General features: G+C 34.2%; 2 protein-coding genes across 2 annotated transcripts; one reads left to right on the forward strand and one right to left on the reverse strand.

Annotated features, from left to right (window-relative positions):
* Window positions 1-3,788: 3,788 nt before the first annotated feature.
* LOC123262854 lies at window positions 3,789-8,931 on the forward strand. Its single transcript, XM_044725327.1, has 6 exons — window positions 3,789-5,793; window positions 6,073-6,743; window positions 7,554-7,864; window positions 8,020-8,197; window positions 8,442-8,657; window positions 8,716-8,931. Exons 1-6 carry the CDS (start codon window positions 3,945-3,947, stop codon window positions 8,836-8,838), a joined length of 3,348 nt encoding a protein of 1,115 aa, XP_044581262.1. The 5' UTR covers window positions 3,789-3,944; the 3' UTR covers window positions 8,839-8,931.
* On the reverse strand, window positions 8,840-22,568 carry LOC123262857 (apoptosis-inducing factor 1, mitochondrial). Its single transcript, XM_044725330.1, has 5 exons — window positions 22,379-22,568; window positions 14,202-14,845; window positions 11,824-12,550; window positions 11,115-11,404; window positions 8,840-9,093 (listed from the first exon to the last, which is right to left on the reverse strand). Exons 1-5 carry the CDS (start codon window positions 22,467-22,469, stop codon window positions 9,022-9,024), a joined length of 1,824 nt encoding a protein of 607 aa, XP_044581265.1. The 5' UTR covers window positions 22,470-22,568; the 3' UTR covers window positions 8,840-9,021.
* Between the last annotated feature and the right edge of the window lie 103 nt (window positions 22,569-22,671).

A 22,671-nucleotide genomic window follows, 5' to 3' on the forward strand; every position in this document is an offset into this window, starting at 1 on the left:
CATGTGATTCGTCATGAAGTAAACAAATAGGTTAGATGTCTTGTTAAAAAATCTTAATACTATTTATTAAAAGACTTACTGTGAAAAATATATTTGAATATATTATAATTAATTGATGAATATTAATTTTTTTTTTTTTGAGATTATTTCTTTTAATGACTTAATATTCGTATTAATGACAGCAAACGAAAGCGTCGTTCGTGGTTATTTTAATAAACACATATTAGTATTTAAGAAAATTTTATTAAATACTTATGAAATTTTATTAAATACTAATATAATTTTATTTATATGAAATATAATTTTATTAATATTAACTAAATTTTTTTTCAAGTCCAAATAAACTGTTTTATTACTATTGAATAAAATTCTCTCTCAGTGTAGAACCATATGTTGATGGAGCGAAAAAAAATACATAGCCGTTCCGAATAAATCACTCTAATATATAATTAATTATTAATAATTAATAAATTAGGTATAGAACTCCGTTAACTATAAGGATAAATCATGTATAAAATTTGAATTACTTGAAGTAGCTCGAAAGATACTCTCAAGTTAAGATGAATCATTTGGTCAAGAGGTAAAGTGTCAGTCTGAAGAGCGCGGGGTGTACGGTTCGAATCCCCGTCGGCACCGATTTTTATGGACCTGATCGAGTCAGACATGAACAGATCTGATCAGACCTGAACATGCCTGGCCAGGTCTGATCAGACCCGGTCATTTTTCATACCTGATCAGACCTGAAGACTCATGCCTGTTCATGTCTGATCAGATCTGATCATTTTTTCCCGGGTCCCACAAACGAAATAGTTGAGCTGTTGGGTGAAGAGTACGGAAATTACAGCTTATGGCTTATAGAATCTTTGAACATTTTTATTAAATATAACTACTGAATTTTCACTACTATCTGACGAAGATAATATTTTAGGTTTGCTCAGATTCAGTGTGGATAAACAGTATTTTATTCTGCAACCTGTTCCTCAGTCTATATTCTATCCAGATTATGAATATTTTTGTATATCATACTCAATTCAGTATCTTCATGATGTAATTGTGACTCCGAACCGAGGTCTTATGAGCCCTTTGGAGAAAATGTTTGAGTTTTACGATTGGGTGACTATCATCGCCACTATCATTATCTTACCAGTAACGTTTCTGGTGTTTTATCAGTCGAACTATCATAAAATTTCCTTCACGCTGTTCGAATGTCTGAGATTAATCATCGACTACAGAATCTATACTCGAATGGATAATAACAATATGCGTGTATTCTTTTCCGTCATTTTTCTTTACTTCTTAATAATACAGGCAACTTTTTCCGGGCATCTTGCGGCATTCTTGACTAAATCTGTGCACCGAAAAAATGTCGAAACTCTTGAAGACCTAAAAGATCCTCATTACCAATACATTATTATGCCAAAGAGACTTCACTTGCCCTTCATCTTGGACGAACGACCGTTGTTGGATAAACTTATGGAAATAGATTTCGAAATAAATGACTCATTAATAAGTGACGATCGCATAGCTTGAATCGATCATGAAGAAAAATTAAATCCTTTAATTCTCAAATACAATCTCCACAAATCGAAGTCATATCTTAAATTTGACTTCTCTATACTACCGATGCCAAGAAATTGGGGCTTACGAGAGCAAGTGAAAAAAGTCGTTATGAGCTGGAAGGTTCTACGATCATCAGTTCATTTCTTTGGTTTCAACAACAGTTTGAAAATTCTAAAGCTTTCTATTGTATTGTAAAATCAAGAATCCTTGAAATAGCAACCATAAACGCTTTTGCGTATTTCGCTCCGCCATTTTGGAGCAAGATAGGCGATAATCACTATGAAGATATTAATGTTTTACAGCCATGGACAGTTTTTGGAGCTCAATACGATACAAAAACTAAACTTCACTATGGGAAGCTTCAAAAAAATTGCAAAAGTTAATAAATTCTTACTAAAAAAATCTTCTTTAAACAGGTTCTAAGCTCTGCGAAAATCTACTCTTTGATCGCACGAAAATACTGAACGGGTAAACAATAAAAGTATCAGTGCAAGTGCCGAAGAGACCCCTCATAAGGAAACGTAAATACACTAAAGATTCTGACATATCTGAAATGGGGAATACGCTGAGAAAATTGCAAGCAAAAACAATCGGAGTCTTTACTAAGTATTTAAACATCTCTATTTATACAGTCTTCAATAGTTGGAATCATAGTGCCAATTAAATTTACCCTATGTTAATAAAACGTCATTTAGATTTGAGTCTAGTACCCGCTCTACCTAAGAGAACAACGATCGGGCACGTTTTTTATCTATCGTACCCAATCAAATATTACTATGATGAGATAGTAACCCACAATCGTGGATTTGCGTCGCCTTTGGAAAAAATGTTTGAGTATTATGGATGGTTAATAATTGTTGCTACTATAATCATCCTTCTGATGACGTTTACCGTTATTTATCGATCAAATCATGATAATAGTTCAAAATTATCATTTTCCATATTCGAGTGCTTGAGATTAATAATAAGTAATTCGTTGTACACGCGAATGGACACAATTAAGATCCGAATATTTTTTTCTGTCATATTTTTATACTACCTTATTATCCAGGCAACTTTTTCCGGTCACCTCGCGACTTTTTTGACAAAACCTGTGTACAGAAAAAATGTTGAGACTCTGAAAGACCTTAAAGATCCTCGTTATACAAAAATCCGAACAAAACCAGTTTCACTGTGGAAAAATCGCGCCAAGTCCACGTTCATAAGACTATTAAGAAAAAAAATTTTTATTTCTTTACAAAAAGATATAAAATAAAAAATTACAAAATCCAAGTAACCGATATGGTTGTATATGATTTTTGGAAATTAAAAAAAATTTTGTTGTAAATTTAAAAATTAAAAGAAACAATTTTGGAACGTATTTAGTGTGCGTGGTTACGAAATATTTCACTTTTTATGAAATTCCTAAAATCTATCTACTAGGACTTTTAAAAAAAATTGAAGTACACAATGACGCATCACTAAGTACGTTCCAAAATTGTTTCTTTTAATTTTTAAATTTACAACAAAATTTTTTTTAATGTCCAAAAATCATATACAACCATATATCGGTTACTTGGATTTTTTAATTTTTTATTTATATCTTTTTGTAAAGAAATAAAAATTTTTTTTCTTAATAGTCTTATGAACGTGGACTTGGCGCGATTTTTTTACAGTGAAACTGTTTTTGTTCGGATACTACTTTTCCCGCATGAGTAATACAAAATAATAAACCATCCATTGTTTGTTTTGAGGATCCTAAAACATTAATTTTATAAAATTTTTATAATTTCTAAAAATTTGTATTTAATGTATGAAAATAAAATTGTTAATTTTTACCCAAAAATTTTTTTTTTCCAAACCGAGAAAATTTTTTTCAATAAAATCACTGAGAAAAATTTTAGTCTCTTGAATTAATAAATAAAATTTTGAATAAATTGATTTCTTGTCAAAATGCCCATTTTATCCAAAAAAAATTTTGTTTTCAGCATACATAGCACCTCTAAAAAAAAACTTTCTTAAGAAGGGTTTACATTTTTTCTCTCTCTCGCCCTCTATTGGACAAACGAAAGTATCTCTGTCATACTTGTACAACAAATGGAATCTTAAAACTCATTTTATGCATAAATAAATGAAAATTTTCCAAAAAAGCGCTTCGCTCTTCAATAAATAATTTAATTATCTATCGAAGAGCAAAGCGTTTTTTTTTTCGAAATTTTATCACATACATGAGAAAAACACGTTTGAAAATCAACTATCAACCGCTCTTAAATTCCTAATCCTTTCAATTAATTCCCTCTTTCTTTAAAACCAGTCACACCCAGCTTACCCCGCACCTGTCGGTCGCCTAGCAACGACAAACCACAACAAACAAGACATCAATACCCCTTAGTATCCCGCGAGTTATGACCGAGTTGACACCCACGAAACAAAAATGGCTGTTAGAAGCTCTAAAATCGGACTTTTTGCCCTCGATAACCTCAAAATTGCGCCAAAACACCGACATCGAGTCTTTGGTGACCGAACTAACCTCAACACCGGAACTCCAGCGCTTGCTAGCAGCTTCGAAGCAAAAGACCTTCCCCGCCGAGGAAGAAAGTGCTTGCAGCGCCCTCTCCTTCGACACGGACCCCTGGAGCCCCTTCAAGGCCCAAACGGACATTCCGAACCTGCTGGAATCTCTCGCTCCATCGAAACCTAACCACGTCCGCTTGGCCAGTTTCGAAATCCTTCTCGAGAGCGATCTAGCCTCCCCCCTCCCCGACGAAGTGTTCCGAAGTTTGCTCGAAGTTCTTCGACAAGGTCTTCTGGACTCCAGCAGTCCGATTTTCGCAGCCAGTTTACAGGCTTACAATCGCTTGCTGACCACTCCAAAGGGCCCCGAAGTCTTCAGCAGCCTGCTGAGTCTGTTCGATGCGTACTTCGACAAAAAAAACTTGGAACAAGTTCCGAACTTCAACACTGGAGTGAACTTCAAGATTTTCTTCCATGAAAAATTGTTCAGAGTTCTGCACTTGATCATTTCACAGATCTCTGATCTTGCTCAAGTTCGCCCTCAAGCTCAAGCTGAAGAAACCATCGAGGAATTCCTGGAGTTCCTGACCCGGAACTCCGGAACTCTGCAGAAAAATTTGAAAGTTCTCAATCTGGTGGCTATTTTGGAACCTGGAGCTTCTTGGGTGAGAAAATGGACCCGGAGTTCTGCTGCTAGAAAGATTTTTATAGCTGCAGTTACCAAGAACTCGGATTTCCTGCAAATGGTGCTTCACCAGGTACAGACTGGCCTTGAGAATTCTGGAACTATCGTCGCTACTATAGAGAACTCTGTGTTCATATCCGGAGAAACTTTCGAGACCTTGACGTACTTCCATTGCCTTCATTTTATGGCGCTAGTCTTCGGTTCTGCGGATGGCAGGCAGGTTATTACCGAGGAACCATCGCCGGCGGAGTTCTGTAAGAAGTTGGTGGCGTTTCTGAACAGTTCCGCGGGGAACTCGACCTCTTCCAGGCCAGTTTACAGGGAAACAAGGCTGGCTTTGAGCAGAGTTCTGACTCCTCAGTTTCCAGTGGACACTGGTCTGTTCCACTTGGTGGTGAAGCCTCTTCAAAGTGGGAAGATTTGGGTGCACACTGTCGACGCTTTGGCGGTGATGACGGAACTTCAAGATGGACGGACGTTCTTGATGGAAAATGGCGTTGGGAAGATCTTGAAGTTGGCGGGGGAACTCTTAAGGCAGCCGTTCGCAGTGATGGACGTTGAACTGGTGGTCCAGATGTTCAAGTTCTTGGAACAGTTCTTTGAAGTTGAAGTGGTGGTGGAGGAACTTGAGGAACTGATGGAGGCATTGGAGTTCTTTTATAATAAGATTGATAAGTGTGGGATTGGGTTTGAAAATTGGACACAGCAGCTTGATGCGGCTGCGAAGAGCTTTGTGATGAAGATCGCAACGACTCCTAGAGGGCTGGAGATGGTCAAGGACAGGGAGACGGTGGTTGAGGAAGTGATTCGGGGGGCGATTAATCCGCTAAAGAACTCGTGGGATAGTTTGGAAACAGTGTGTTTTATCAGCGCCGCGGGGTTCTTTCATCAGGCTAGAGGGATCATGCGGCAACTAGTGGCTCAGACTTTTTCGATGCTACTAGAGGATATTTCGAAGAATTTGGAGGAGAGGGAGATGTTTACGGAACCCTGGGAGCAGGAGAATGTTAAGAAGTTTGAGCATATTGTGGCACTGCTCGCTTTGAACACTGAATGTAAGTATTTTGGGTACTGAGGTGGTTGAGGATGAAAATTTTGGATACCAGAGAATTTGAGAAGAAATTCTGAGAAAAATGAGTACCCTCATGCCTAGGTTTGGGATTGTGATATGAAGTACGATTAGTCGTACTTCATGGTGTGACTTCAAATATAGGCTTGTGGGTATTCATTTTTCTCAGAATTCTCTCGGCTTTTTGGAGGGCACATTGGTGAGAAGGTGAAAAATTTCTGGAGGGAGTTAGGATCGATATTTATAGGGTAATGTGAAATTTCAGGTTACAGTATATTTGCGTTAGACTCGGGTGACAGCTGGCAGGAGGAAGAATATCCGAGGAGCTTTGGAGAGCTGCTCAGCCACTCGTTGATGGATCAATCGGTTTATCATGAGCTGAGTCTTCGGGTTTTGGAAACTATGGTCTGGAATTTGGATATTTTAATTTTGTTAATGCACACTTATGACCTACAGACAAAATTGCTGGAACTTCAAAAGAATTGTCGGTTGGAAGTTTCGAAGTTTGAAGAAAAAGTTGAGGAAGATGATGAATTTCAGGAAGAAATTGCTGTAGAAAATGAAGTACGTGGTGAAGTTAGTGAAGTACATGAGATTTATGATGGCTATGAAGTTTACAGATTCGAGAGTGAGGGTGAAAATGCAGTTTGTAAAGTTCATGAAACTTTTGCGGTGGATCAGTGCGCTTATTTGAGGCACAAGATACTTTGGAATTCTTATTTTTTCAAGCATAAACTTAGTTGGGGTGAGGAGCCAGAGCGAGTGAAAATTTTTGACGCTTTTCCTCCAGCAGTTGAAGATGAAGTCGGTCGAAGAAGTTCTGAGTCTGAGTCGGAACTTGACGAACTTCTTAGTGAATGTAAGCCGGGGTTTAAAGATAGTTCTTGGGCTTCGCAGATTAAAAAGGCCCATAAAAGTTCGCCCGGGGGTATTAAGGTAAGGCTGTGAAGTACAATTAGGGCTTCAGTTACGAAGTTCATCTTGAATTTCATCTATAAAGTCCATTTAGTACTTCATTTATGACGTTGTATTATAACTTCACTAGTAAAGCTATACTCCTGCTTTATTTGTGAAGTGACATTCGTACTTCATTAATGAAGTTGCACTGCTTCATTAATGAAGTGTAATGACATTATTTGTGGGGTTATAATGGTGAAGTATGGGTGATGCATTGGTACTTCACAAATGAAGTTGTATTGTACTTCATAAATGAAGTGGCATTAGTTAATGAAGGTTTGTTATTACTTGCTGAATGAAGCTGTATTCGTACTACATTTTTGAAGTTGTACTTCACATTTCATTCGTAAAAGTGCACTTCACACTTCATTAATGAAGTTATGCTTCATTAGTGTAGGTGTACTTCATACTTCATTGATGAAGTTGTCCATTATATTGCATTTGTGAAGTTGTTCTTCGTGAGTGAAAATGCAATTAATAAATTAAGCGTACCTCATTCTGAAGTTGTACTTCATAAATGAAGTGTACTTAATTTTGAAGTTGTACTTAATAAATGAAGGTGTTTGTGCTCCACAAATTAAATTGCATTTTCAACTCGGTTAATGAAGTTGTAGCCGTATTTCATTTTTGAAGTTGTACTTAATAAATGAAGATGTGTTTGTGCTCCACAAATTTAATTTCATTTTTTAACTCATTAAATGAAGTTGTAGTCGTACTTCATGAATGAAGTTGTGTTTTTACAAATTTATTAAAATTTTCATAAATTACATAAAACAAACTTTATTCCAGCATGGAACAATTTTGAAACTTTTGGAACAAATGGAACAAGCAATACCTACCGTAGAATGGGTTGAAATTTTCCAATGGGAAGAAAAATCCGCATACTCTTGGCTACCAGAAGAAGAAATAGGGTTTGATTTAGCCGCTAGGTTCGCGGAAGACAACTGTGAACTTGAAGAACCCGATAAAATTAAAGAAAACTTGAAGGAAGTTTTTGGTAAAGTTCACGGATTTATTCAGTACGAAAAAGACGGAAAGTTTCGAGGATTCGACTGGTTCTTGACCGCCATATTTGTTGTTTGTGACGGAAACGTCGAAAGGTAAGTAATAAAAATTAGCAATGAGTCTCAGATTGAAAACTTATCTTACATTTTCAAAAGATTTATACCCAGTTACAATAAAATTGTAATCATATTTTTTGAATAAAGCTCGCAAATTCATCATTGACTCACTAATTTTATTTTATATTTTTCAGATGCAAGGGATTTATTAAACAATTGGTAAGATTGCCGTCAGCCGTTTACATGTGGCGAAATCTCGCGGCTGTTTTTGATACCAACAATGAGCAAGAGAACGGAACGCAGTTTATTATTGCTCGACATATCGAAGCCATTGTTTGTACTGAGCTTCCAAAGTTAAATTTCGCGCTCAAGGTATTTTACAGAATTTTCCACCTAGCGGCTGGAATTATAAATAATTTTTTTTCTCGGCTTCTATCGCGAATTAAAAGCTCAAATTTGGGACAAATCATCTATAAGGTCTCTAAAAATATTCTAGCTGATTGAAATACCGATCGGTCGACCCACAGAATTTACCCCTAGCGGCCGGAATTTGAACTATTTTTTTCTCTGCTCCTAACATGAATATTAAGTCCGAATTTTTTTCTTTCTCTTCCAGAGACAATTCGGAATAAAATGGTGGATAATTTCCGACCGCCTACTCACGCAGATGTTCATGGGGGCGCTACCATGGAATGAAATCTTGAACTTTCTGTGCGTCTGCCTCATAAATCTTCCAGATTACATCGTCTACTACTGCGTCTCGCTACTTCAACACTGCGAGCCGATTATAATGAAAGACGTTATAGACGGGAAATCTTGGCCCGAATTTCTAGTGAGCTTTAAAAATTTTTAGTCTGAAAATTGAGAAAAATTAATGTTAATTTTTTTAGGACCTGAGTGAGTACAAATGCCACGACTATCTCAGTTTCATGGATAGGTTGGCAAAAAGATACAGGAATAAAGTTCTTCCTTCCATGACGCACCAAGCCTCCGAGGAGGAAAATGAAGACTAAGTTTTTTCATAAATTAATAAATTTATTCGCCAATTCATCTAATTGCAAAAGTAATTTACGCGCTATAAACATGATTACGGTGTATATATATTTTTTTTAAAAATCCTCTTATGTACAAACTCTCACTCACTCTCATTTTCACGTCCTAAGATATTTAAAGTTAGATTAAATTAGGAATTATTATTAGTCCTCGTGGATTGTGAACAGTTTTGCTAGTTCATTTATTTCTTCTAATTTACTTCCTCTTGTTAATACCTGGAAAATAAAATTAAGAAAGTTAAATATTTAATATGGGGAGAAATGTTGAAATTATGTAAAATAATGTAAAATTGTATGAAAATTGTGAGCTTGTACGAAACAATGTAAAATTATATCGAATAATGTAAATTTATATGGAACAAGGTAATGTTATATGAAAAAATGTAATGTTATATGGAACAATGTGAAATTCTATAGGACATAAAATTATATGAAACAAAGTGAAATTATATGGGATCAAAACCTCACATGATTATACACATTTCTATCAAATTAAATATAGTATAAAATTATATGGGTTTGTAGAAAATGATATGGAACAAACTAAAATTATATGAAGCGATCAAAAAATATATAAAACAATATAAAAATTTTGTCTGATCAAAACTTATATAATTATATCTCTACATTAGATTGAATAAAACAATTTAAAATCATTTGGAGCAATATGGAATTATATGGAACAATGTAAATTTATATGGAACAAGGTAATGTTATATGGAAAAATGTGAAATTCTACGAAACTTAAAATTATATGTAACAATGTAAAATTATGTAGGATCAAAACTTCACATGATTATCCACATATCTACAAAATTATATACAATATAAAATTATGTGAATTAGTATAAAAGTAAATGGAACAAACTAAAATTATATGAAGCGATCAAAAAATATATAAAACAATATAAAAATTTTGTCTGATCAAAACTCATATAATTATCTCTACATAAGATTGAATAGAACAATGTAAAATTATTTGATCAAGGTAATGTTATATAGAAAAATGTAATGTTATATGGACCAATGTTAAATTCTACGGTCCATAAAATATATGAAACAAAGCAAAATTATATAGGATCAAAACCTCACATGATTATACACATTTCAATCGAATTACATACACTAAAAAATTATATGGATTAGTATAAACGTACATGGAACAAAGTAAAATTATGTGAAGTGATCAAAAAACAAATGAAATAACATGAAAATTTTGTCTGATCAAAACTCATGTAATTATATCTCTACACAAGATTGAATGGAACAATGTAAATTATTTTGAGCGATATGGAATTATATGGAACAATGTAATATTCTATAGAAAAATGTAAATTTATATGGAACAAGGTAATGTTATATAGAAAAATGTAATGTTATATGGAAAAATATGAAATTCTTTGGAACAACATAAATTATATGAATCAATGTAAAATTATATAAGATCAAAATTTCACATGATTATACACATTTCAATCAAATTACATACAATATAAAATTATATGAATTAGTATGAAATAATATGAAACAAACTAAAATTATATGAAGCGATCAAAAAAATATATAAAATAATATGAAAATTTTATATGATCAAAACGTATATAATTATATCTCTACATAAGATTGAATAGAACAATGTAAAATTATCTAGAGCAATATAAAATTATACGGATGAATGTATGATTATGACTAAAACTTATATAATTATACACATTTTATAAAATTATACATAAAAGTATAATCTTATATGGATAAATTTAAAATTATATGAAACACTGTAATATTATAGGAAATAATAAAAAAATATATAGAACAATCTAGAAAGATCTATGAATAAAACCCCATATAATTATACCTTTGTATAAAATTGAATAGAAAAATTAAAAATTGTACGGAACAATGTAAAATTATATATGATTGTAAAAATTTGTATAAAATTATATAAATAAAAAAAATATACGGAGCAATAAAAAAAATATAAAAAAACAATCTCTTATTGAATACAGTCAAAACCCACATAATTTTACTTTTGGACAAAGTCAAATGACACAATGTAAAATGATATGAAATAATATAAAACCCATATAATTATACACCTTTCTACCAAATTTGTAGAACAATCTGAAATTATATAGAACAATACATAATTATATCCCACATCAGACTTGCATGATTATATTTTGAATGTTTTCATATTATAACAATGAATAAATCTTAAAATCAAAACAAAAAATTACCTGTCTCGCAATGGACATGCGATTAAAAATATTCCAAAGAACGATACCAACGACAGTATCGTCTTTAAGATAAAAAACAACCCCTCTTCCAAAATCATCATTTTTATCTTCCTTCTCTTCATGACTCTGAGATACTAATTGCGGGTTGAGGGCGTTAGTTGCCTCCGGTTGGTAGTCTTTAGCAAAAATCCCCACTGTCGGTAACGAAGAGTCTATTATACCAACAGCTTCGTAGCCGACTTCAGGTCCCAGATCACTCCAGAACATAGATTGATGCAAATACGGCTTACCTGGAACAAGCATTCTAATTGGTAGCTAGTAAGAAAAATCAAGCGGCCCTAGTCGGTAACTCGAATCTAATTGAATTACTCAAGATTTAGTATTTAAGTTTATTCCCGACTTTCATCACATTTCTCTGAACTCTGAGTGAATTTAGTGCTTTTTCAGCCTCTGAGTTGATTGGAGACACAAATTAACAGCTCCCCAAGATTCAAAAGAAAATTTCGAGAAAAATGACTACCCACAAGCCTGGGTTACAATAAATCGTACTTCATTCGTACTTCACGGCACAACTCCAAATCTGGGTATGTGGGTACTTATTTTCTTCAGAATTTCCTCTACTTTCTAAAGGGCACACTGCCGTGAAGCTAAAACAACTCTGGTCGTCTCCAGCAGCACATTTATCCTCAGGAATAACCCTGGTACTTACCAGCTCCGGTCATATTATCCCCAGCCAGTCTCCCAGAGACAACAGCATGGTCATGATGCTCGACCCGCCTTCTGCCAAGCCTGATGTCATGAAAGCAAGCAGCATCTCCAGCTACCCAGATGTCCTTCCTGGCCTGGAGCTCGGAATTCACCAGGAACCCTCCGAAATTATTATCGACTTCCAGGCCACTGGCTTCAGCCAACTCCGTGTTAGCTTCAGAGCCAACTGCTATCACCACTGCATCAGCATTGACAGCCTGTCCGCTGGTCAGGAACAGCTTCAGCTTTCCATCCTGGACCTGGTAGTTCTTGACCTCCTCCCTGGCTACTGAGATGACTCCCTCTTTCTTGGACTTCTCGGTGGTCCACTGACACAGATACTCCGGGAGCACGGCCTGCATGATGAAGTTCTCTTTGTAGATCTGGTAGACGGTCTTCTTGACCTCCGACAGATGTCGGGCTAAACTACAAGCTAGTTCCGAGCCCAGGAACCCACCACCGATGATGACGATGTCTTTTACTGATGGACTCTTCACCTTTTCTGCCAGCTTCATGAAGTCGTCCTTGGTTCTGAAGGTCAGGACGTTGTCTTGGACTTCTTTGGGGAGGTTTTTGAAGACATCTAACATCTTGGGGGTCGAACCGGTTGCTAGGAGACACTTGTCGAACTTTATCTCGGTTTCGTCTTCCAAAATGGCGACCTTGTGGTACACATCTACGGCGATGACCTTGTAGTCGAGAAGAAAGAATTATTTGATTGTTTTTAGAAATTAGCAGTTAGGAAGAAATAATTACTAGATCTTACAATTTATTGGTAACTAAGAAGAAATATTACTAATTGGTTGAAAAAAAAATTAGTAGTAAAAAAAAGAATATTAATTGTTTTGACAAATTAGTAACTAATTAGTAGGAAGAAATAATTACTAGTTGATACAAAATATGTGTGAGTAGGAAGAAATGTCAGTGATTGTTTAAAAAATAAGCAATTATGAAGAAAAATTATTAATTGATTGAGAAAAAAATTAGTAGTAAGAAAAAGAATATCAATTTTGTTGTCAAATTAGTAATTAGGAAGAAAAATAATAGTAATTTTTATAGAAAAATTAATAACTAAGAAGAAATATAACTAATTGAGAAAAAATATGTACAAAGAAGAAAAATGTTAATTGTACGGACAAATTAGCAATGGGGAAGAAATATCAGTAATTTTTCTGAAAAATCAGCAAGTAGGAAGAAACGTTACTGATTGTGCTGAAAAAATAGCAATTAGGAAGAAATATTGCTAATTTAGTAGGAAAAAAAATGAGTAGTAAAAAAAGAATGTTAATTGTCCAGACTAAATTAGCAATATGGAAGAAATGTTGATAATTTTTGTGAGAAAGTGAGCTATTAAAAAGAAATAATTACTAATTTCTATGATTAATTGATTAGAGAAGAAAGAATAGAAATTTTGCTCAAAAATTAGGCATTGAAAAGGAATATTACTAATTCTTCTAATGTATAAGTAATTAGGAAAAATTTTCACTAATAGTTCGGACAAATTACCAATTAGAAAAAAATGATAATTTCATTTTTAAATTAGTAATTAGACAGAAATAATAGTAGTTTTCTTGAAGAATAAGCAATTAGGGAAGAATATTACTAATTGTACTGACCAATTAGCAATTAGGAAGAAAAATAATAGTAATTTTTGTTGATAAACTGGCAGTTAGGAAGAAATAACTATAATCTTTATCTAAAAAATAAGGAAAAGATAAGTCAATTTTTTAAAAAATTGATTGATAATAAGGAAGAGATAATGCTAATTATGTTAATAATTTGTTAATATTTAGGCAGAAAAATCACTTATTTGTTTTCAAGTTAGCAACTAAAAACAATATCTAACTAATTATTCTACTAAATTATCAATCAGGAAAAAGTATTAGTAATTTAGTTTGAAAAATTAGCTATTGTTAGCTATTAAAAATTTTTTTTTGTAATTTTTATTCAAAAATTAGTAATTAAGAAGAAATGTTACTATTTTTTATTTAATTAGCAACTAGGAAAAATATGTGACTAATTGTGCCAACTAATTAGCAATTAGAAAGAAATCATACTAATTTAGTTTGAAAAATTAGCTGCTGATAAAATATTTAAAACTTATGTGAGAAAAAATTAGTAATTAGGAAAAAATATCAATAATTTTTTCTTAAATTAGTAATTAGGAAGACTATGCGACTAATTGTTCTAACAAATCAATACACCTACAAAATAAACTTCCTGGTTTTTCTAAAAAATTACTAATTGAATAAAAAAATTCCTATTTTGTCTTCGAAATTACAAATTAGACGAAAACAATCCTAAAAAATAATTTAACCTCAAAATTATAAATATCATTACCTTCCACCCACTAGCAACAGCAATGCCTCCCTTATCAGAAGCCATCAAGTCCTCAACCGATTTAAAGAACTCCGTCGGTTCGTAGAACAGACTGCGTTCGGTTCCGTTCCACTGCCTGAAGCTCAAGTCATTAGGAACCTGGTTCTTGTCGTACCAAAGTTCCTTGGACAAAGGTGGCCGCATGTAAGGAAAGTCTGACTCTTCACTAATAATCAAGACCTTCGCGGTCGGGTCCTTCGACTTAATCGACCTGAACGCAGAGAATGCGGCAGTGCCGCCACCTATCAGCAGGTACGGAACTTCTGTCGGTATTTTGGTGCTAACCTCTGGCGACTTGGAACTCTTGGAACCGGCGGGCTTAGTTGTTCCATCCGGGCTGGCAGAAGCTGTCTCTTCTTGGCGGAGCTTTGAGTAAATACTGATCCCCATGCTGGTGAATAGTAAAGCTGCTAGTACTTGGCGCCACCACTTCGACATAAAGCTGTCGTAGTTTATCGGAGCGCCGGTAGTGGGCCCGCAGATTTCCTCGCATTCTGGAGGAAGCTTTTTGTTGGATTTTGCTGGGCATTTTGGAGGTTCTTCCGGAAGATCTTCTACGGTCGACTTTGGGGTCTTCTTTATGTAGCAGCGGACATGATGAATAGCTAAAAATTTTTTGATTTTTTTAAATCGATTAAGGAGGTTCGAGCGTAACTTATTAGTCCAAATAATGTTTAAATTTTTTTTACTTTCAATCTTCCCAATATTCGTCAAAATTCTTTATCTTAATTTAAAATAATTTGAACAATTTAATAATTGATGATTTTTACTTATTTAATAAAACAAAGTAATAAAATGACTTTCGTATTTATTACTTGCCGGATTAAATAAACAAATTTGGCAACAGCGCGTTTGATTATACCCATTACATAGACGTGCATGAGGGTGTGAGTTAAATATTTCTCTCTCTGTAACTATATTTATATTCTTTTCTTTTTTCTCAGCTATTGACGCGACGTTGTCAAATCTTTATTCGAATAAATAACTGACGATAAACGAGTTAAAAACATAAAATTTATCTTTAAATATTTCAAAAATTATATCGGTAATGTATTATTATTAAATTTTTTTTATATTTTACAATAATCCAAGTTTCTTGTGTATAGTTTTTTATTCGTTAAAGTTGGGAGGTTAATATTGAAAAAAATAATTAAAGTCTCGACTAAAGTTTGTCCGCCATAAGAGCCCGTGTATAAGGAGATGAAAAATGTGATTTTTGAAATTTGATATCTAAGAAACTAAACGGTGAATCTTTTTAAAATTTTGAGATTAGATAAATGACGTATTTATTTATACGTATTCTTAATTTCAAAGCTCAAAGTTGGGATTTATTTTTCACATTAGATTTGCCCGAACCTCTTTAATTACTATTTTTAGAAAAAAAAGTGTTTCAATAGGCTATGTGGATTTTATAAGTCTTCATAGAGGGGCAAACACGATAACTATTAAAAAAATAAATTTTTTCTCATTTTATTTTTTAATCTTCTTATTTGCCTAATTGCAAGTCGCAGATTAAAAATTGCAGCTTAATATTGTTTTGTTTAATTATAATTAATTTTTTTCAGCCGGCAGTTGAAGAAATTTTCTGTCTTTTGAGCAGCCATATAGAAAAATTATTTTGTTTTAATTTATTTGTAATTAACTTATTATTATTTCAAATTAAAAAGTAATTAATAATTATTATCAATTTTTTTTTAGATCAAAATTTCAATCTCAAGGACTTTTAAACGTTTGGTTGAATTAATTCGCGGATAAGGACTTTTTTTTGTAAAGCAGAAAATTTACAATAATAATCTAAAAAAAAATTTTTCAAAAATGAAAATTTTTAATTTCGCGGTTTTGGAATTTTTAAACGGTTGGTCCAATCAATTAGCGAATAATGACCTTTTTATTCAGAATTAAATTTTCTTTAAGAAAATATTTTGAGATATCAAAAAAATTTATTTTTATAATCGGTGACTAATTTTTGCCTATAAATAATAAAAGTAAATTTTAGATGACTATTATCTTATTAAAACTATTTTTTTAGATAATCACAATAATTTTTAGTTTAGTTCATATTAATAGTCATTGTAAATATAGATTTTTTCTAATAATACTAAAAAAAGCAATCTGACGATTTTCCGGTTTTTTAACCACCAAATTAAAAAAAAAAGTAAAATGTACCCAAGTACATCTGGAAGATTTAAAAAACTATATGTACTAATTTTTTAAATATTACAAGCCAATAACTTTTGTTATTAAAAAAAAACCAAGTTTTTAAATCTAAAAATAAAAATATAATTATTTGACTAATTAAATAGTCAAGTGTGAGATTTAAATTTATTATTAACTAATTAAAAAATATATAAAGGTATTTAATAATTAAAATAATAATTGTTATTTAGTTGTTGAGAGATTTAATTCCGATAATTAGCTAAATAAACTTCTATTAATCACATATATCATTTATTATTAACGATTACTATATTATTATAAATAAAAAACCATTTATTTTTAATAATGTATTTTTAATTTGATAAGGAAATTAAATATAAAAAAATGTGGTTATAAAGTTTATAAACTTTTTAAATAAATTTTAATAAAAAGAGATTTTTAATATATACATTAGGGGGGTGCACATCGTGACAGAGTGTTTCAGGCTATTTTTTAGTATAACATTGGTTGTAAGACAGTAAAACCGAGTGCGTAATTTCTAAAAAGGAACTAGAAATAAAATTTGTACTTTTGGCAAATAAATGTCCTAAATTCAGGTAAAATTATATTTTTAATCTCGCATTAAGTTTCACCGGAGAGAAAGATAACTTACAACTAGCATAGTAACAACAGAAATAAGCAGCGCAGGCGCAATGGGTGTCTTGAAGGCGGCAAATTTAAATCACAACAGCCAAGAAGTAAGAGACAACAAACATGGAAGTCAAGCGAGCCTGAAAAAAAGAGGAAGAAAATCAAAAGCAGAAAAAGATACAAGAGCAGGTAAAACGCAAAAGATTAATAAATTCCTCAAAAAACCTCTGCAACCATGGACGAGTAATGAGATAGAGACACTGGAAATGGATAGTCTCAACGGTAGTATACCGAATTTTCTGGATGACAGTCTGAATAATTTCACAGAGTACAATGAGCGTCCATACGTATCAACACCCATACCAAATAGACCGAGCAACTTTAGCAGAATTAGCAGTACGCCAAAAAAAAGAGGATCGCAAGACATCAAGATCATAAACAATGAGTCTCTGGATAGGACAATTATTCCGGTGAGAAGAAGGTGTCACAGTGCAGACAGATGCGTAGAATGCACTAAGAAGGAGAGGCAGCTGCAAATAATTCAGAAGGAGCAGGAGGAGCTAAAACGAAGTACAGAAGAACAACTCAAGGCAATGATGCAAGAAATAAATAAACTGAAGGTACAAATGAGCGAGCTAAAAGAGAAGAATAATGAAGCAAAGTTAAGCCCCACAACACGTAAGAAAACAGCACAGGAGAATACCGAAAGGTTCCTTCAAAGCCTCGACCACCTGCGAGGAAAACCTCCAATCAGCCACCTGACAAAAGATAAAAACACAAGAATAAGTCCTAGTCAGGAACAAGCGTCGCAGAGTAGTGCAATGCAAAATAGCAGAGATGGAAAACACCAGCAAGACAATACTGACAACAGAAAAGACGACCAAAATATCAAGGATGATAGAAGCAGAAAACGTAAACCTGAGACTATGGTAGAAAAACCAGGTGCCATGAGATTTGGAGAGCTCAAGAGAGAGGTGGACGAAAGACGTCGGAGAAGAAACAATATTGTCATCACAGGAGATTTCAATCCTGACTGGAAGGACATCAACAACATGTCCAACTGGTTAAATGCAGAGTTCGGCATCAGTACAAAAGTAAAGAAGGTTGTGACGGGCCAAAAATTACTGATAGCAACGCTAGAGTCAATTAATCCAAAGAAAGTCATAATGGCACAGAAAAATAAGCTGAAAGGATCGAACCTGTGGATAAATGATGACTACACCAGAAGAGAAGCTCATGTGCAAGCATGGATCAGACAAGAAGTGGACAAAGAGATCTCGCAAGGGAGAGCAGCAAAAACCAACTACATGTGAATGTGGGCAAAAGACGTCTGGTGGAGATGGGAAAACCTAAATGGTGAGTTAATGCAGCAGCCATTTCGGAGCCATGGAGAGCAGTAAACAAGAAATAAAAATTATACTATGGAATATTGCAGGAATTAAAAACGCTAAGTATGCAGATAACTTTTTAGAACTTGCTGACATAATTATTTTACAGGAGACGTGGGTAACCAAGGAAGCGCAAAACAAGACGATAAAATCGCTAAATAATAAGTATCACTGGTGGTGCAAGGCCGCAGAGAAGCGAAAGAATACCAGAGGCAGAGCAAGCGGTGGACAGTTTCTTGGCATAAGGAACAGCATATCCAAAAACTGGAGCGTCAAAGAGTGGAAGCTAGGACTACTAGCCACGTCTGATAAGTATAAAATAATAACAATGTACAATAATGTTGGACTTAACGTAACACACAAAGATCTTGAAGAGCAGCAATTTGAAGCTGTGAAATCTGGCAAAACTACATATGTGATCGGAGACATCAATGCGAGAGTCGGTGAGGAAACTGGATACATAGACAGTGAATGCGAAGACCATGTAGGCGAGATAAGAAGATCGCAGGACAAAACTATTAATACTGAAGGTAGGAAGCTGCTGAAGATATGTGAAGAATGGGGACTGTACACTGCAAACGGACGAGTCGATGGAGATTTAACTGGCGAAGTCACCTTTGTAGGAGGTAAAGATGAAGTGTGTGCTTCAGTACTCGATCTAGTAATATGCCTTGGACCAAATGCACTAAATAAAGTAAGCAGTCTGCAAATTCAGGCCAGACCAGAGTCAGATCATTTACCAGTAGCAATAACTCTAAAAGAAGAACTACTGAATATCCAGGACCAAGATCAGGCAAAAGAACGTAGTGAATTGAGCAAAGAAAAACTAAAGTGGTGCGCAGATAAACAAGAAAAGTATACAGAGTACATAAGAGAAGGATGGGAGTGGTTTGACTAAGAAGAAAATCCCGCAGACTGGCCACAACTAAAGGCGCTATTGATGAACGCTGCGTGAAACTGCGGCATGTACAAGAAAAGAAAGAAGACTAAAATACAAAGCACAGATCCATGGTACAATGAAGCATGCAGAACAGCCAAGAAACAAATATGGGTGAACCTCAAAAAGTTCCTGAAAAATAAATGCGAGGAAAACAAACAGCTGCTGAAAAACAGTAGAAAGAAATTAAAAGAAACCTGCAATGAAGAAGAGAGAAAATGGAGGGAAGTCCTATGGAAGGACCTGGATAAAACACAAGACATGTCCCAGTGGTGGAGCAAAGTCAACTATTTCCGCGGAAACAAAAGAAGTACTCCTAGTGAAAATATCAGCGTGAAGCAGTGGAAAACACACTTAGAGAAGATACTAAACAGCAAAAACTCAACGCCAGATAAGTATAAGCATAGAAGAAGCAATATAGAAGAAAATGTTGAAACTGCTGAGATAAGAGATGAAGATCTTGATGCTGAGTTCACGAAGACAGAGCTACACGAAGCACTCAGCAAAATGAAGAATGGAAAAGCAGCTGGTGAGGATGGAATAACAATAGAGTTTCTAAAAGCAATTCTTGCAGAAAGAATGGATGAACTACTTAACCTACTGAACACCATCTGGAAAAACTGTAAACTCCCTGAAAAATGGGATACAGCAATAATAGTGCCGATCTTCAAGGCTGGAGACCCTGACATGTCAACCAATTATCGGGGAATATCAGTACTAACTGGAGGATATAAAATCTTGACCAACATGATGGCCAGACGGATGAACAGATGGATGGAAAAGAACAAGCTACTGAAAGAGAGTCAAGCCGGATACCGTAGCAAAAGAGGCACCAGAGACCACATCTTCGTGATTAATGCGCTTTCACAAAATAAACTGAGACAACCAGGAGTCAAACTCTTCTACTGCTTCGTGGATTACAAGTGCACTTTTGACAGTGTAAGCAGAGAAAAACTCTTCAGTAAACTGAACAAAATTGGCATTAACGGAAGGATGTTCGAGATGATTAAGTCAATATATAGCAGAACCGTGAACCAAATAGATACTGAGATCTTTGAATCGTATGAAGGGGTGCGACAAGGCTGTGCACTGAATGCAATCCTCTTTAATATATTTACTGATGACGTAGATGAAATTTGGAGTACAAAAGGTATTGGTGGTGCGGTGATGGGCGGTAAGAAATACTACGTAATCAAGTATGCAGATGACATGTGCCTAGTTGCAGAAACAGCTGAAGGGTTGAAACAAATGCTAAAAGAGCTGGAAAAATACACTGATGGTAACGAGCTGGTAGTTAATGCCTCAAAAACAAAGATTATGATAGTAAAAGCTGGCTGCAGAGAGGTAGAGGAACAAGAATGGAGCTTCAAGGGAGAAAAACTGGAAGTGGTCTTAAAATTCAAATATCTAGGATACTGGTGTACAGCCTCAGGTTCCTTCAAGAAACACACTAAATGGTTAGTAAGCAAGACGCAAAAAGCGATGAACGCAACGTGGGGACTTATCAAAAGAGCAGGAAGAGCAACACTAAGTGAAAGGCTCCACCTGTACAACTCACTGGCGAATTCAGGAGCACTCTATGGTGTTGAAGTGTGGGGTTGGGCCTTCAATGAGGACTACAACAGGTTGTATGCAAGAGCACACAAAATGGCGCTTGATGTAGCCAAAAATACACCAGAGTATATCTGGAGATTGGAAGCTGGAGTAGAGAGTAGCCTGTTCATGACAAGAAAGAGGGCTAGCAGATACTTAGTGGACATTTTGAGAATGGAGGATAGCAGGTGGCCTAAGCTATGTCTTAGGGAAGAAGTAAGAAATATAATGAATGGTAAACCGTCCAAGTGGGGTAAAGCAGTAGTGCAAACGCTAGAGTTGATGGAATGTAAGGACATATTGGAGCTCATCTGGAGACGACATGATCCAGACGAGGTGCAGCAAAGGCTAGACGAAGGTTTTGAAGTACTACGAGTCCTAGAAGAGAAGAAGACCAGAGAAATGGTGTATAAATCAACTTACTGCCCACTCTACAAGTTCATAAAGACCTCAGAAGGCTGCGAGGACTATTGGAAGGATAAATCTGGTGAAAGCTGGACGGAAGAAGTGTGAGCCAGACTAAGATGTGGCAGTATCGACCGTTGCTTCAAAAAAGGATTCAAAGACTGGACCTGTCGTATCTGCAATAGTCAGCAGGAAACAATTGCTCATCTTTTAATGTGCAGAGAAGCCAGAAATTTATGCAGTGAAAAAACAGTGCAGGTAATTCAGTCATTGACAGAAAACAAATATGAGGCGGATCCGGATTTCTTAGTCAAAGAACTTTTGAGAGGTCCTCCAGTACGAGACACATGCAGTCTGATCGCAGCAATCGAGAGAGCCGGAAAAAGAGATGAGTGAACAGACGCAGTGCAATAAATAGTATAATAAAATAAAATATATACTCATATGAAAGTAGCTTCTGAAGCAATTGATACAATCAAATTATGAATGTAAAACTGTGCCCTAGTCATAGATAAGTACTGAAGTAAATAGTTAAACTAATTTATGTAGAATAGTTAAAAACTGTACAACTTGAACTAAATAAATAAAAAAAATTATTTTAATAAAAAAATTATTTTGTTTTTATTTTTAAGTCAATAATTTATTAAAATTAATTTATCATATATTTTATATTTTATAACAAATAAATTATAGCAAAAAAAAAGTTGACATGCAGAAATTTTAAAAAATAAAAAAATCTAATTTTTTAAAAATAATTTTTTTGTTAAATGAAATTGAAAAATTCTCAAGTGATTAACTTTAATGTCATCAATTATTTTTTATTGAAAAATCTCAAATAATCTTAAAAATTTTTTTTTTTTAATCAAGAAATTCATTTCATAATAAAAATTTTATTAAAAAAAAAAAGAAACTGCGTAGTTTCCATCCCATAAATTTTCCAAACAAACAAATTCTTTTTCTTTGTTACTCCACATGATTATTATTTCATTGTCGGAGACGCAAAATAGGTTAGAAATAAATAAACTCACCGATAATAGGATTAGTGCTCTGAATACGGCTTAAATGACTATTTCTTGTAGTGCGTAGCAATTGTCCAACAATTTTACTGCAACTCAACATTTCAATTATTTTATAAACAAATTTTATTATTCATAAGTTTATTATTTTTCACTGTTCAATTTCAACTCTCAAAAGACTGACCGGTTTCTGCCTCAAATCTGTTTGTTACTTATCCCAAATCTGGGCATGCGCAGCTAGAATTTAAAATGGCGTTAACGCGGTAAATTCAAACTTGCCAGTTTACGCTCGAGCAATTTTGTCG

The sequence above is a fragment of the Cotesia glomerata genome, linkage group LG4, assembly GCF_020080835.1.
Source record: "Cotesia glomerata isolate CgM1 linkage group LG4, MPM_Cglom_v2.3, whole genome shotgun sequence".
Lineage (NCBI taxonomy): Eukaryota > Metazoa > Arthropoda > Insecta > Hymenoptera > Braconidae > Cotesia > Cotesia glomerata.